Source organism: Phoxinus phoxinus (assembly GCF_949152265.1).
Source record: "Phoxinus phoxinus genome assembly, chromosome: 7".
Classification (NCBI taxonomy): domain Eukaryota; kingdom Metazoa; phylum Chordata; class Actinopteri; order Cypriniformes; family Leuciscidae; genus Phoxinus; species Phoxinus phoxinus.
In genome coordinates, this window is record NC_136882.1 from 13581461 (window position 1) to 13597670 (window position 16210).

The 16210-nt window shown below is 37.0% G+C and overlaps 1 protein-coding gene across 2 annotated transcripts; it reads left to right on the forward strand.

Annotated features, from left to right (window-relative positions):
• The first annotated feature begins 8990 nt into the window (after positions 1–8990).
• Positions 8991–14747, forward strand: LOC307002032 (cell surface glycoprotein CD200 receptor 1). 2 transcript variants are annotated; one of them, XM_079619246.1, is made up of 6 exons: positions 8991–9833; positions 10075–10403; positions 10949–11005; positions 11531–11836; positions 12076–12354; positions 14242–14747. In XM_079619246.1, exons 2-6 carry the CDS (start codon positions 10334–10336, stop codon positions 14307–14309), a joined length of 780 nt encoding a protein of 259 aa, XP_079475372.1. In that variant the 5' UTR covers positions 8991–9833; positions 10075–10333; the 3' UTR covers positions 14310–14747. The 2 variants fall into 2 exon arrangements, with proteins under 2 accessions (XP_079475372.1, XP_079475373.1); XM_079619247.1 differs by having other exon boundaries at positions 8992–10403; positions 11540–11836.
• The last annotated feature ends 1463 nt before the right edge of the window (positions 14748–16210 follow it).

Here is a 16210-nt window from a genome sequence, read left to right on the forward strand (position 1 = left end):
TCTCTCTCTCTCTCTCTCTCTCTCTCTCTCTCTCTCTCTTCCTCCTTTTCTTCCTCTTATCTCAACAATGCACCTGCAAGACAAGGAGACTTTCCATACGCAGACTGCAGAGAAATGTTATTCCACCCACTCTTTTTTTTCTTTTTTCCTCCACCGTCTCTCTGATCCACATGCATACGTGCACACAATACGAGCACACTTTCCATCCCTCTTACTCAAAATACTATTAAAGAAATACACACCATCGCACAGATGCATTACAGCAGAGGAACTACGTCAGCGTGCAGCTTGAGTAACAAAAGAGTTCATGAAGAAAAGAAATGAGAAAGAGAAACAGGAAAGGGAAACTTTGTCTGAGGTAATCTATCAAAGTAAGGACTCAAATGGTGGGTCTTTTCTGAGGAAAAGATCAGCAGGGGGAAATACTAAATGGATGTGCATAGTTTGAATAACTAAATAAATAGGCTTATCAAATTTTAACAGTGAGGAAAAGTCTTTTCCCATATCTTTTGTTGTTGACGTCAGAATGTTAAAATGGCGTAATCCATAAACAGTGCTGGGTAGATTACTTAGTATTAAGTAATTAAGCAATAATAGTAGTTAGTAACGTAATCCATATTAATATAATAATATAATTCGACTGCTATTTGATTACTTTTATATTACTTTTGAACTAACTCGTTTATCACATTGATTTGAATAGGATAATATTGCACCCTATTGATATAAAAATATACAAAGAGAAAGAAAATATATTCCAATCTTTGTTATCAACAACATGAAGTGCATTAAATATTATAATACGTCAGGGTTTAGACTAGGGCTCGAACTGTACTGTAGTCAGAATACAAGTATTTTAAAATGTAATATAATCTAATTACAAGTACTTTTTTGATTTTCCATGTAACTGTAATCAGTTAAGGACAAACTACGCATGAAAATACATATAAACAGCCCACTGAATACACAGACAACAATGTTTTTGTGCTGTGAATTATTAGGTGAAGACCAAAATGATCGGTTTTCCTATATTCAGCTTATCCCAATAATTGGCTTATGTTAATCATTTTCCTATGCAGTTCACAGTAAAATGAATCCGAATTTGTTCTTAGCTAGTTTTGTGTAACGGGCCTCTGATGTAAGACCAACAAGGTGTTAAGAGTGAATATTGGGAAATTCCTGAAACTGAATTGTGTCAATGAGTTACTGGCAGAGGAAAGTCAAACAAAATATGATATATTGTGGGTGTAACGATACCCTCATGTCACGATTCGATACATACTGTATCACGATACTGAACTCACGATACAATATTATAGCGATACTCTAAGACACATGTCAGTAGTACTGACACTAAAACTCTGAAAACTGATTTTTTTTCTCACAGTATTTTGTTTATTTTAGTAATTTAGTAAAAACCATATACAATAGCCTACATATTGTTGCATTTTTAATTGCGATATATTGTTACACCCTTAATATTATATAATATATTATGTTAACATCAAATAATATATTAATATATTGGTCTTTCAGTGACCAATATATGAATATACTTGAAATAACAATCAAAATAACCAGTCAAAACTGGTATTTATGGAAATTGATATACATACAGTATAACTCAAATTAATATTCCATGTCCAAAAATTTATTTATCTGGCAAGTAGTAATAAATAAGCAGGATAATGTACAGTCAGGCCTGTTCTTTTCACAAACTAAACCCCTTCAGATTGACAAGACCCCTCAGTTTATAGTTTATTTTCCGATAATGACTAGTTAACATTAACCCTCATTTGTGTGAATCAAATTTGGGCAATTGAAAGTTTTCCATCTGATTTGTTTTTAAGATCTTTGTCCGTGGCAGGGTTGTAAGCAGTCATATTGTGCTGGCAGAAATCTACAACCCAAATAAACATCTTCAACAACAAAAACAGCCTCCCACTATTCATTACCAGAACTGCATGTGCTGAATGCAAGGCCCCAGTGTGTGTCGGCGGATGTGTGCTGCGGGTATTTTTAGAGGTGCGTATGCGCTGTGCAGTTGATGTCTGTGGCTCACTCGTATGGCTAAATGTGGACAGCAGTTCGAGCTCTCGAGAACACATGAACAAACGTGCGTACTACTTTACACCCAAACACGTAGGGCCTCCATGTTCCCCCACCCACAGCACGAGAAACCATTACACTGTACGTTAAGCATGAATGATCTGCTTCCAGATCATTTATAGATCGTCCAAAGTGCATGTAAGTTTTTCAAGTAATCGAAATACCTTACATGCAGTGATGTAACAAGTGTGCTGTCAGATGCCAGAACTGTCACACAAAAATGGAATGATTTCTGAATGATTTCACACGGGCAGTATGAGTAGTGCACCATGTCACATTTGACCATTTTATGGTAACATTTTAACCCTTTAAGGATTATTAGCATAATGTTAACTGAATTGTATTGAAAATAAACTAGAGGGTTATTATTAGTATTGAATTACAGTGATTTTACCATGGGTAAAGTACAATATGAAGCAGAGGGACAATTTGCATCAGTTATAAAAGGCTGGTATATGCACACTTTGGGACTGCACATGCTATATTAATATGTCAAGTTGCTACATTGTTTGGCAACCACAAACAGTCTAATGCATAATGCCAGCTTATGGTTTTCATTGGCTTCTACTTTGACCCTCTCTCAAACACTAGTGGTAGCTGAATGCCTGGAAGAGTTTGGTTCGTGTTGACGACATGTCGAGAAGATGCTGTTTTTAGCGCCTCCAATCCAATTTTCAAAGCACTTCCAAAGGATGAGGACATTTCAGACACTGTGAGAAAAGAGGTGATTCTAAACTGTATATTATGAGAAAATGAAGGTGTACTTTTGACCTCAGATGCATTTGTTTGAACATATAAAGACTGAACATTGATGGGGCACATCTGGGGAGACATAGGTTGTTTGGCACCGCAAGGACGCTCAGCTGTCCTTCCTGTCTCCCTGTAGCACTGTCTTAGGCATCATACATTACAGTTTATTATTGCACTGGCCACATCTGCAGTCCTCGTGCCTCCTGGAGCAGGACCACGGCATGTTCACACTGATCAGGGACCCTGGGCATCTTTCTCCGGGTGTTTTTCAGAGTCAGTAGAAAGTCTCTTTAGTGTCCTAAGTTATTAGTGTCTTAAGGACTGTTGCATGTGCACAGGTGCATGTGCAAGAATTATTCATGGTTCATTGAACAAGCTTGAAAAACACTGTTTTTTTAAACCCTTTCCTAAAAAGATCTGTAAAGCTTATTTGGATTTTACAAAATGATCTTTTAAAATATAGTATCTTGAAAAGTGCATCAGTTGGGTGCCGAATGTAAAAATTACATTAATTTTCTCGATAGGGGAATTGATTTTTAATGATAACTTATGAACAGTTAAAGACAGACCTAATTGGCTACAATGTTATATTAATTGATGCTATTTGCCTTTGTTGAAGCTTCATGGGATACTAGTTATTTACCTCATTAAAGACATTAAGTTATAAAGTAGGCTATAGAGTGTATCCCAGATCCAAGTGGGTTTGGGTCCAAGAATACTAGTGCCAGACACGGGTTGAGTATTAGTATTAGTTTTGAGTGTTAGTATCCTTGGGCAGTTTGAAATAAATGTGCTTTCACAAAATGGATCTCTGAAGTGCTCTGATCTTCTTTTAAAATACACTTTTAAATGATGTTTCTTATTTCTGATTTCGGTCTATGTCATACCCGGTCCTGCAGGCTCTGTAGACGTCGCTGCTTATTACATTACACCTACTTACATTCGGGTCAAGTCAGGATTATAAAAATAATGCCATAGGGTCAAATCAGACTGCCATTTTGAATGATCCATGGTCATTTTTTCCCTTTTTTTCTCTCATTATGCCCACACAATTGCCAAAGAGCTACTTTTCTCTGTCCATGACATGACAGAATTGGGCAAATGACATATCTGTGCAATTTCCCACAAAATCTGTCCCGACAGCTCTAAAAAAAAAGAGCTAATGATGAGAGTGTATGGGTAAATATCTAATTTTATTTAAAAAAAGTTATGGTACAAGTTATGTATATACAATCTATATAGTGCTGGTGATAATATAAGATGTGTGTGTAGTTAGGTGGCGAGGATGGGAAATGCTGTCTGTGACAAAATCAAAGTAATGTTGTGATTCACCTCGTGGCTGGTTATTATTAAACCATTAAACGTTTCAAAAATCCCTATGACAAAAAAATTATGGAAAAATACTTTTGGAAACAAGGTTGCTAATAAGTGGGCAGACACTGTTATATAACATGTTATTGTTGTTACCATAATTTTATAGAGGCAAACAAATTTAAAGTTGTGTATTACACAATTGTGTATTGCAAGGCTCAATTTTTGGTGCAACATGCAGCTTCTTTTGTGCATGGCTTCAACAAAAGTGCAGCAAACACATATGTTAAAAGATCTAACCTAATGCGTATATGTATTAGTTTATTATCATCAGAATAAACTATTTTTCACCCATCAAGCTCGTCCACATCAATCAGAATTTAGTTTCAGAACTTTCTGTTTATTTAAAACAAAAAGCACTCAGTGATATATTAAAATCAACCGGTTAACATATACAATACTGTCTCTCTTTCCCCCCACACATGCATAAACAAACACAGGCACATGCAAATTACATTTACTGCGGGCAGAACGCCGTCTCTATCCAAAACGCTATCTCATTCTCACGCTCTCCTCCTCTCACAAGCACACAGATCCAGCAATGATGTGAAAAGCATTAGACTTGACGGGTTTCCTGGTTCTCTCCCCTGGGCAGATTGAATCTTCACAGCGAGGGCTGGTATAAATATTTAACCTGCCTCCTGATGGGGTCACCCTGTCCGGGGCTGCTGGGTTTTCACACAAGCCCACATGGTTTGTGTCACACACACACACACACACACACACGCACGCACGCACGCACAATGACCCGACAACAACCTCAGAGACCTCACATGACAATCGAACACATGAGCGAGCTGATATATTGACCTCACACCCTCATCTCTCACATACAGCATCTGGACGCTCACAGTGCGGTCGCAGCGGGCTGCCCCATCTGATTTCATCCCCATTGGCTACAACTCTCTCACACACTGTGACATTTACGCAAGACAGATGAAACACACGCACATGCACAGGACCCAGCAGGGAGGCTTGTCATGCGCGGAACGAACCAGTAAGCGACACCATGACGGCACAAGGCCTTTTTTGTGTTTGTGTGTGCATGTGCACACACACCCGAGCGTCACAACCCGATGGGCCATTCCCATGAATGAGGTATGAAAATAATGAGGTTTTTGTTAGACCTTCCATGTACCTCACTAACCTGACAATTACTGTCTCATCATAAGTCATGAATCACCGTTCAAAGGCATAATCCAAACCCTTACCCCAAATCTACTTAGTCTAATTATAACCTTATCCCAGTTTAGACCCTCAAACAGGCCTTTAAAGGGCTCTCACAAAGTCAGGACCAGCCAAAATGTCCTCACTTAACTCTCTTTGTCCATATACAGTGGAAACCTATATATGGTTAAGCATCACATCATATGTCATTTTAATGTCAAATATAAATCTGCATTTATTTTGTTAAAACTATGAATTATATAAATTCCAGTGAAAAGCAGTAAAGGAAGTATCAGAAGTTCTCTTTACCGGTAATTTTAGTTTTGTTTATTCTTATTTTTGTTCTCAGTAATGTACATTAGGGTGTTTTGTGTTACATTTTGTGTTATGTAATAAAAGTTTATTGTATTTTTTTTTTTTTCGTGTCGTGTGTTACCCTGCATGATGTGGCTTTGCGTCTATGTCCCTGTGCTAGTACTACTGTGTGGCCCGTCTTTCTACCGGTCTTATGGTGATTATCAGTACATTTTAAGGTAACAAAATAAAAAATATTCACGTAGTTCAGGTAGACTAGATTTTTAATATTAAATCTCTTTAAAAAATATACGCGGTTATAAGTTCACTGCAATACCGGAAACATATTTTTTATGGTAAATTTCTTGCAACCACTGCAGCTGTTTTTTGTTCTTTACATTTTTACTGGAAATTATATTTATAACAGCCTAACCCTAACCCTACCTGTTTGTGATAAAAAAATAAAATAAAAACTTATTATGCTACAATTTTTATGGAATTTATTATTTACACTATCAATAGAAAAATGAATCTGCAGCAGTCGGTACAGATGGTACAACGGTCACACATGGTAAAAGCCGGAGCTCTCCAAAAATTCAGAGTTTACAAGTTGTAATAATAAGTACGAGTACGTGAACGCTTTTTACGACGGGATCTCGTAATTGCCGTAATTCCAACATGGATGTGAATGCACCTTTAATTTGGCAAAAACTTTACATAAAAGTTCAATACAATGGTTGTTTTATAATCTAAATGTAATTAGGTTAAATGAACTAGCAACATTATTACAACATTTATTAATCTTGGTTAAAATTAATTTCCACATATATTAATACATTTTAAGTTGTATGCATTAACATTTGTAAATAATTATTAATGAATGGATGAACAATAGTATATTTATAAATTACCGTTAATATTTATTAAATGCAAAACGCTGTAAAAGTATTACTGTTAGTTCATGATAACTAATGCGTTAAATAATTGAACCTATTTGTTAAGTGTGTGTATGAATCCTTTTGTCAAATGACGACATGCTAAATATTCCCAAAGGGAGGTTGTCACATTGCACCGTAGGGTGCAAATTTGCCAGCAAACTAGTGAAGTACACACACACACACACACACACACACACACACACACACACACACACACACACACACACACACACACACACACACACACACACACACACACACACACACACGAAACATAATTAACTGATGAAAGGTCAAATCTCAGTTCCACACATACTTCTCAAACCCGACTGCAAGCTGAACACCTTGAGTTCTATTTTAACCTCTAAAGACGTGGATACATATAGACCAGCGTCTGCATTATTGTCACACCTCTGCGTCATCGCCTTTCATCATCCCTGCACTCACAGACCTGACTCATGGATCACAAAAAAAAGGCATTTGTGGTTCTCGCAATGAGGCTAGACACACTCTGCTCTTTCTTTTTTGAACAGGCATTTGGAGGTGAACCATCACCACTCTGTGTCAAGGCGTTTGTATTGATTGCTCTGTTGTGTCACCGCAGGACTGGGTCATTTCTGACGCACCTGCAATGACGCCCCCCCACCCCCATGGTCAGTCTGACCGACCTAGACAAACAGAGACAGGGTAGGAGGGAGTGCTAAAAACAGTTCGATGTTTACCAACTGATAGCGTACGAACCCACATTCCTCTGGTTGAGATAACAGCAGAGCTCTGGAAAGCATTGGGACCAGAGCCAAGCAGACGGCGACAGGAAATATACTGCAATCTGAAAGTATTCACACTGAATACTATTTTATGTTGCAGCCTTATGCTAAAATGCTTGACAGTGCAGTGAAAGAGATTCAAAGATGGATGTTGTCATGGTCTTGTGACCAAAGATAGCCTGTGATCATTTATCACAATCATCTCACAGCGTGTTTGCTGCTACGACCTACCGACTAGCCAATGAAAATGTAACATAAAATGGAGTATTGATCAACACAACATGGTTCTGAAACTACCTCAAGCTCCATTTGCAAAATTGGCATGCCAAGTTGGCCTCTTTTCGCTAGCCATGACCATGTCCATAATTTTCTCTTACGCTTCCTCCTCTTTTTTTCAGCGCACATAAAAATTAATCTTGCTCTATTTGTTTACCACTAGAGATTTATTCTTATACTAACTTGAGTTGTAGTCTACGATTCAATAGGTGCCATCATCATACAGTCTACATACATGTCATTCCCAAGTTTATTAGATCCATGTCGTACAGTGTGCATTTTATAATGATCTTATAGGATTGCTGAAATCGAACAGTCTGTAGCAGGCATTAAAAAAGCTATAATAAAACAAAATCTCTTATGAGAGTAGGTAAGTAGCTGTTGCCACTGTTGTTTTGACCCGTTGAAATCGATTGTTTTAAAATAATGTTTGCCAATGCTGACATTCGACAATAGAGGAAATTATAACTGGGCAAGAATATTTATAGGCAAACAGACCAAAGCAGTGGTTTAGAGACTGGAGACTTCTAGAGACATGTTACCAACATAAACATTGTTTTGAGAACCTATAGTCAATGCACAGCAAATGTGATCATATGCAAATTATGTTGATTCGTGTTCCCTCTTTTTGCTAGCAATCTCATTTTGTTTTGAGATTCAGTTGCTTCAATCAAATCTGTCCAGACAGCTCTAAAATATAAATAATGATTAGGCTTTCTTTAGTGATTTTCCATGGAAGGCAAAAACAGGGTTTGGAAGATTGTTTTATGATGCCCTTGATGTGCCTTTTTAAATCATGTCCAATCAAGTGAATTTGCAGAAGGACACCAATCAAAGTGTACAATATCTTAAAGGCCCCCTGAAATCAAAATTAAAGTTTTTTTTAGCTGTTAGTATGAATATGTTAGACTTAAGGTTATGAATAAGCTGGTGTGTTCCAAACCAATGACAACATTTGCATTTAGGAGATATAAGCATTCAAAACTTACAGTCTCTCACTTCCGCTAAAATTGATTACAGATTTTTATGACATCACCGCGGACTTCAGCTTCTCATCACATCTTCTGTCCAATCAAATGCTCTCTCGAATCTAAAGCGTCCCGCCCCTATAAACACCACCTGACCAAAGTGACCGTTGACACATCATGAAGCAATATGGGGTTTTGCCAGGGTCAATATTGTCCCCACCACTTTTTGAAATAACTTGCGGTACCTAATACAAATAAATAAAACATCTCCAGTTAACTAGCAGAGTATTCATTTTGTTTGTTTGTCGAATAAGAGGCGTTCTGGCACTGAGATGTGTTGTTGTTTTAAATCAAGCTGCTGAGTGCTCGTTGCCGCTGCTATCAGTGGCGCGGATACAGTGTTCTCTTGTGGCTTCACTCAGACGCGCGATTCAATCTATCACCGTTGCGGAGACTCTCTATATCACAAAACAAAAGGCACACAAACGTGTCCCTGCTTGATATAGGCTATCAATAAACATATTTGGTTTTGATGAGGGAAAAAAATAAACTAAACGAGTACAGATTAGAACCCAGAATCTCTGACACGCTTGGCAAAAGTTCTGCCACTAGACCATGAAAGTACAGAAGTTACTGCGGACCTATGGATTTATTCATGTGAAAATTATCGGTAGGCTACTAACAATAAATAGTAGAAGATCTCATTAAATGACAAAATAAACCCAATGTACTATTGAAATTGATTTATGGATATCGTAATGTTGTTTTTTTTCCGAAAATTGTTATTTACACATCTTGTAGGCTATAGCATTGTCTCCTCCCTCGACACCTGTCTATCCCACTTCTTTTTTTTTTTATTACGCCACTGGTTGGAGATGTGTGTTCGGTTGCTCGAGTTTTATTCCGTTTTCCAACTGTACGTTGGTCAGGAATGAAATGGCTAGAATTTATCCACACCTCTACTATTGAATCCAATGTATCTTCAGCGCTCGGATTCGCTTCCATGGTGCTGTCAAGTACGACTTACAGTCTGTGAGATAAACTAAATGCTATTGGCTATTTGAAAAGGGGGAGGAGCCATTCAATATGTCCCGCCTTAGCTTCCTGTTTCAGTGGAAATTACATCAAACAAAGCTGCGTTTTTCAAGGTACTTCAGTGGGCCTTTAAGGATGAGCAATGGGATGCAACTGAGGTACATTTTTAGTGCCATTGCAAAGGTTGATAATGTAGTATTTTAGTTTTTGTGTGATTGTAAATTTGGTGTTTGCTTTTCATTATGGATAAATTTATGTGAAAAACGGTAATTAAAAAGTATTCAAGCAATGCTTAAAACATTTGAAAAATGATGAAGTCTGAAACTGTAAATTGATCAGAGCATCTTCATCTTTCTTTCATTTTCTCGGTCACTATACTCTCATTGTTCTGCCGGCTAGATGACAACAAAATTAACCAATAATAATCAGCATCAACACATCACACACTGCCAAACTCCAATCGTCTTGCATTTAGAAGATGCTCTCACATGACTGCCGTGGTTAACAAGACCGGATGTGAGAGAAGATTATGAAATGATCATTAAAAACAGTGTACAATAGCTTCACTGCTGAAGGAAACAAAACGAGGAGAACTCAGACAAGGGGAAGAGCACATTCAAAGGTGTCATTCAAGGAGTCTGACCAGAGATTTGAAGTGATGGCGAACAGCTGGATATTGACGGTGGTCGTCCTCCTAAGCATCTTTGGACCAGGAAATCACACACGAGGTGAGTTTAAATTCGTAATATGGTAACAATTACATCTCTTAATAAATGGTTTGGCCTTTCTTTGCATAATATGTTTGCAGATGTCACTTATATTTTACTGATATTTTATGGAATGAGATTCACACATTTCTATGTGTGGCTAAAGTGTTTCATGGCGAAAATCATGGCCTTGTTTAAATCTGTCACAAAAAAACAGGATCAAATAAACTATTGTGGCTAGGTTTTGTGGATAAACAAGTGTAATGGACACTAACTGTTCATCAGGAAAATATGCTTTTATATTCCACTTTTAAGCACGATGCTTCTTTGATTTAATTTGATTTAACCATAATGGCTGTACAGAAGAATGAGGAATCTGTTATTTCATGAGCATGTGATGGATTTGTGTTTGAATTATGTCAAATATATGTAATAAAAGCTTCTTCTTAACCTTTAACATCCAACATTTATATTTGTGTAACAGACAGGAATACTCACTTGAGTGAATGATTCTGTTTCCAGCGCTCACATGAACCTGTACTAACATGTGCTCTATACTGTCCTAGGAGAAGACATTGTCTCACATCAGAATGAAGATGCTGTGATTAAAAAAAACCTGACAGGTCAGAAAATATACACTTTTATTTATTTAATGCTGTATTGTCAATGAATGGGATACAAAATAGAAAATAAAAGGAACAAACAAAAACAATGGTCAGTGTAGGGAGGAGATTGACCTCGCCAATTTTTTTTTTGTTTTTTTTGTCTACCTCAAGAGGTCAAGCTAAATCTAATCTGAACGGTTTGTTACTTTTTAAAACAACAACCATTACACTGTGTTGCATCGATTGTAAGAGCTGCTGCATGTTGTAACTATTGGGGTTAAAGAAGGAAGGTGACACATGGAAGGATAAAACCAGTCTGGCTTGGCAGGGAAATATAGGTTTTGTGTATATATAAAAAAAAAAGCCCAAATACATTGTAATACCCACATTTTATTATATTTGAACAATTTACCTTAACGTGTCAAAAGTAGATTACAATTATATATATATTTATTTATTTTAGTTTGATTAAACATACAATTTACTTTGGTCCAATATGTAATCTAATTTAAATACAATTTAAAGTATTTTTTTTTTTTTCAGATTTCAAAGAGGAGATCGTTGTGGCGGGCAGCGACGTGACTTTATGGTGCGTCAATAATGTCACTGATGTCAAATGGAGTAAATTAATTTATATTTTGTGGAACATCAGCATGCACGGCAGAAAATGTTTTCTTGGTTTGTCACATGGACAACTGGACGACACTTGTAATGATGGAAAGACGCTGTACAACACTTCAAATGTAGTTTCATTATTCATTCCCAAGATTTCAATGGAAGATGAAGGATTTTACTCTTGTGATTTATCAATAAAAGGAGGAAGCAGAGCTGTAAATGTCTCTGTAAGAGGTGAGTACAAGCAGAATTTATTGTAAAAAATATTGCAAAACCTGTGAAAATGTTTGAGGTTTACATCAGTGGTTGGCTAGTTTCATTCAGTGATAGTTACATCTCTCAATGTTCACTGTCGTTATGAACTAATGTTGATTTAAATGAATTGCATATAAAAAAAAAGGTAATTAGAGCTATATATAAGCCAACAATAGCATACTGATATTCAAATTAAATTAAAGTTCTTTGTTTTTAAGTTACCCGCCTGGAAACTCATCTGGACTTTGAAAATGGTCAGAGGATTGCTGTGTGTGAGGCCACATATAAAAAGACGGCACCCACTCTTCACTGGGAACCTGCCTTGAACTTTTCCTTCGAACACACTTCTGTCAGGAAGGTTGACACGTTTTTTATTATTGAGAATCGAGTACATCTTCCTGATAATGTGACCATCAGTAACCTCAGCTGTGTGGCCTCCTACCCCTCTGTGTCCGGCTCTCTGCAACTGAAGAGCACACTGCATGTTGCAACACCAGGTGAATGCACTGTATTTGAAAAGGAATTGACAATCGTTCTGCTACAAGCACATTTACAGTATGTTAAAATGCTTTTAAAAATAAATCACAATCTACACTCCAAGCCCCATAATTACAAAGCAAAAAACTAATTTGTGATAACTTTATAAATATATTAAAAAGAAACTCCTAAAATATGACAATGCATAAGCATGCGGACCCATAACCATATAATGAAGGACCTTTTTGAAAATTATGCAACAAGCCTTGCACATCTTTTCTGCAATTGTCCTCCGCAGATCCTCGGACCGTCGGTAGACAGACATTTTCAGTACTTGCTTTGCCATTATGAAGTGTGGAGTGGAAAAAATAAATAATTTAAAACATTTAGCAAAAGCAGCTATATACTTATGAATACTGTAGCACTATCTGGGTTACAACATTAAAGCTTAAAGGAACACTCCACTTTTTTTGGAAATAGGCTCATTTTCCAACTCCCCTAGAGTTAAACATTTGAGTTTAAACGTTTTCGAATCCATTCAGCCGATCTCCGGGTCTGGCGGTAGCACTTTTAGCATAGCTTAGATCATTGAATCTGATTAGACCGTTAACATCTCTCTCAAACATATGACCAAAGAGTTTCATATTTTTCCTATTTAAAACTTGACTCTTCTGTAGTTACATCGTGTACCGACAGAAAATGAAAAGTTGCGATTTTCTAGGCCAATATGACTAGGAACTATACTCTCATTCCTGCGTAATAATCAAGGAACTGCTGCCGTACCAGCAGGCGCAATGATATTACAAACTTAGTGCCGTTCACGTTGGAAGTTACCTAGCTGGGGACTAGGCTCTGTGTAATATCATTGCGCCTGCTGATACGGCAGCAGTTCCTCGATTAATATGCAGGAATGAGAGTATAGTTCCTAGTCATATTGGCCTAGAAAATCACAACTTTTTATTTTCTGTCGGCCTTAGTACACGATGTAACTACAGAAGAGTCAAGTTTTAAATAGGAAAAATATCGAAACTCTTTGGTAATTTTTTTTGAGAGAGATGTTAACGGTCTAATCAGATTCAATGATATATGCTAAGCTATGCTAAAGTGCTACCACCAGACACGGAGATCGGCTGAATGGATTCGAAAATGGTAAAACTCAACTGTTTAACTCTAGGGGAGTTAAACAGTTGACATTGACATTGACATTGACATTGACAAATAAATAAAATTGACATTGACATTGACATTGACAACTGTTTAACTCTAGGGGAGTTGGAAAATGAGCCTATTTCCAAAAAAAGTGGAGTGATCCTTTAAGGTCTCCAGGCTGATTAGCCGCCAGTGATGCCGGAAAAGACAGCAGCCAGTGAGAGGAAACCACTGTATGACAGGAGAGGGAATGAATGTCCTTATCAAGCAGTGGAACTGGGCAACTCGAAGACCATAAAAAGTCAAAATCATGTTGATTAACTGCTTGTCACCATAAGCGGAAACAGCGCTCTAACGGCTTCTCATTCTTCGTCTCGGTTTTCACTATATACACGGGCTCTCACACACATACAATATATACACACCCCGCGTAACAGCATGCCAGGATATTCTTCATCTAAAGTTTATCAACAAGAGTGAATCTAACTGAATGAAGAACTGTATGACTGACAAGTAGTCACTGTTTCTCAGACTATACAATCTACTTACATAAATAGTCTGTCTATACTTATATGTTGTACATTGACTAGGGACATGTGGAGAGGGAGAGCCTCTTAATGTTTGCCGGCCATGTCTGCAATGGCAAACAAGGAGACATTCAAGAGTAACATAAGTGTGACTGCACAGTTATTCACCTATTAATTGATTAACATCTAAATTGTGTTATCTTTTTTCCAACACCTTCTGGGGTCGTACAGGAAGATTTTGTCTCAGAATGAAGGAAGAAACACCAACCCAAGGAGAGATGAGGAAATACGGAGGATGAACAGGAAGTGGGTGGCAAAAACAGGCACGATAAGAAAGTGAATTGGAGGGTTTATCTGAGAACCGCTGACATTACTTTTTAATATTGAGCATCTGAAAAACTACAGCAAAAGCACCAGAGGGCATTAAAAAAATGTCATTTATGGTCTTAGTTTTTTTTGTCTTGAGTAAAGATGCAATTAATTTTTTATTTGGCCTTTGAGTCAACAGTATTCATTAATATAGTCCAACATTTTGCTTGTGCTGTCATTCTTCCATACAAATGCGATGGCATTTGATATTTTGTTATATAATGTTAAGACATGTAAGTGTAGTTTAAGAGTCCAAATGCTTTTGGGTCAATTGTAAAGCTAGTAGTAATTTGAAGTCTCACAAATGTCCACAAATCCTTTTTTAAAGAAATAAAAGTAACTGAGATGCATAAAACACAACGTTCCACAAAAATCTGGGTCTCTTATTTCCCTTTATTTATGGTAATCTGAAGTGATTTAATTATTTACACTTACGCAATAAATTCCAGAGCCATTGTGTCTGTGTATTTGAGAGAGAGAGAGAGAGAGAGAGAGAGAGAGAGAGAGAGAGAGAGAGAGAGAGAGAGAGAGAGAGAGAGAGAGAGAGAGAGACTGGAGAGGACTAGGCTACTCACCAGGAGGCTCAGCACCATCAGCACTTATTTAACTTGCATTGATGAAGTCATTGATGAAGTCAATCAACGTTCCTAACCTTTCTAACCCCCACCCATTACCAAATACCTGGAAACCAATTCAGATGACTCTAAACCATGAGCCTAATGACATATTATTCAATGGAACTGAATTGACTAAAGTGAGCTATACCGGTAACTGTAATCTAGGACATTGTGACTCTGTGAAGGGTGATGAGATTCATCAAAGACAAGCCTAGGTTTGTTTATACCGAAAGGGCCTGAACAATGAGTTTACGTCATGGGAAATCTGGAGTCATTAATTCTCGGCAGCTTCCTGAAGAAAAGAAATAGACAGGAGCAAACATTCTGAAATCCTTTTACATCATGTTATGGTAAATATTAAGATTTAACAAAGATATTACAAATAATTAAGATTAAGAGCTTGCACAATAAGATAAAGTACTGAACTATAATAAGTGGGGGATTTATACAATTGAAATGCAACATAAAGTTGTGAACTGACTATATGTATCAGGAAATGTATGCTGATTCGTGGGATCTGATCATTTGACAGAAAAACAAAATCTAAGAATACTAATGATATTGTAAGAGTATTAATTAAAAAGTGAAAAGTATGTGGAAAATTACTATTCATAGAAAACAACAACAACAACATATTACCACCAGAGCGTCTCTAAATCCACGGTTCAACACATGGTTACGCGGCCTTCCACAGAAGATCTATGCACATGTTGTACTATCTAGACCACTTCTATTGCTATCACCATGTGAAGAGAGTTTCAACCAGAATAACAAAAAATGTTTTTATAAAAAAAAAAACTTACTACTTTTAACTGGGTTTGGAATCCATGTCTTATAGCGTTAAGAGCTAAACATGAATTAATTTAGACTTTTTTTTGTTAACACATTTCAAAACATTTCCTCTGATTACCGCACCACCATCTAAATGAGGGAAAAGCCTTCAAAAGAATGTGTTCTTTATATTTAGGCGTTTAAATGGTCATTATCTCTAGCGTCTTCTCAACACCCTGATTCTTGACATTAAATTAATGTGGAAAGTAACCTATGGTCCAAACTGAATCCTCCATTGACACTGAAATGCGTAAGAGGTGATATTTACAACACCACTAGGGTCGTACGACTGCTGTGCTGGCCTCTGGAGATCTTTATACACATTTTCCCCTCTCACTATGACATTTCAGTCATCTGACATTCTTACTGCTAAATAATACAGA

What these genes read in the sequence shown, in the direction of transcription:
- LOC307002032 (XM_079619246.1), top strand. Translation starts at nt 10,334, where the DNA reads ATGGCGAACAGCTGGATATTGACGGTGGTCGTCCTCCTAAGCATCTTT. An exon ending in ACCAGGAAATCACACACGAG is followed by an intron (nt 10,404 to 10,948) that starts GTGAGTTTAAAT and finishes ATACTGTCCTAG; the next exon opens with GAGAAGACATTGTCTCACAT. An exon ending in TGTAAATGTCTCTGTAAGAG is followed by an intron (nt 11,837 to 12,075) that starts GTGAGTACAAGC and finishes TTTGTTTTTAAG; the next exon opens with TTACCCGCCTGGAAACTCAT.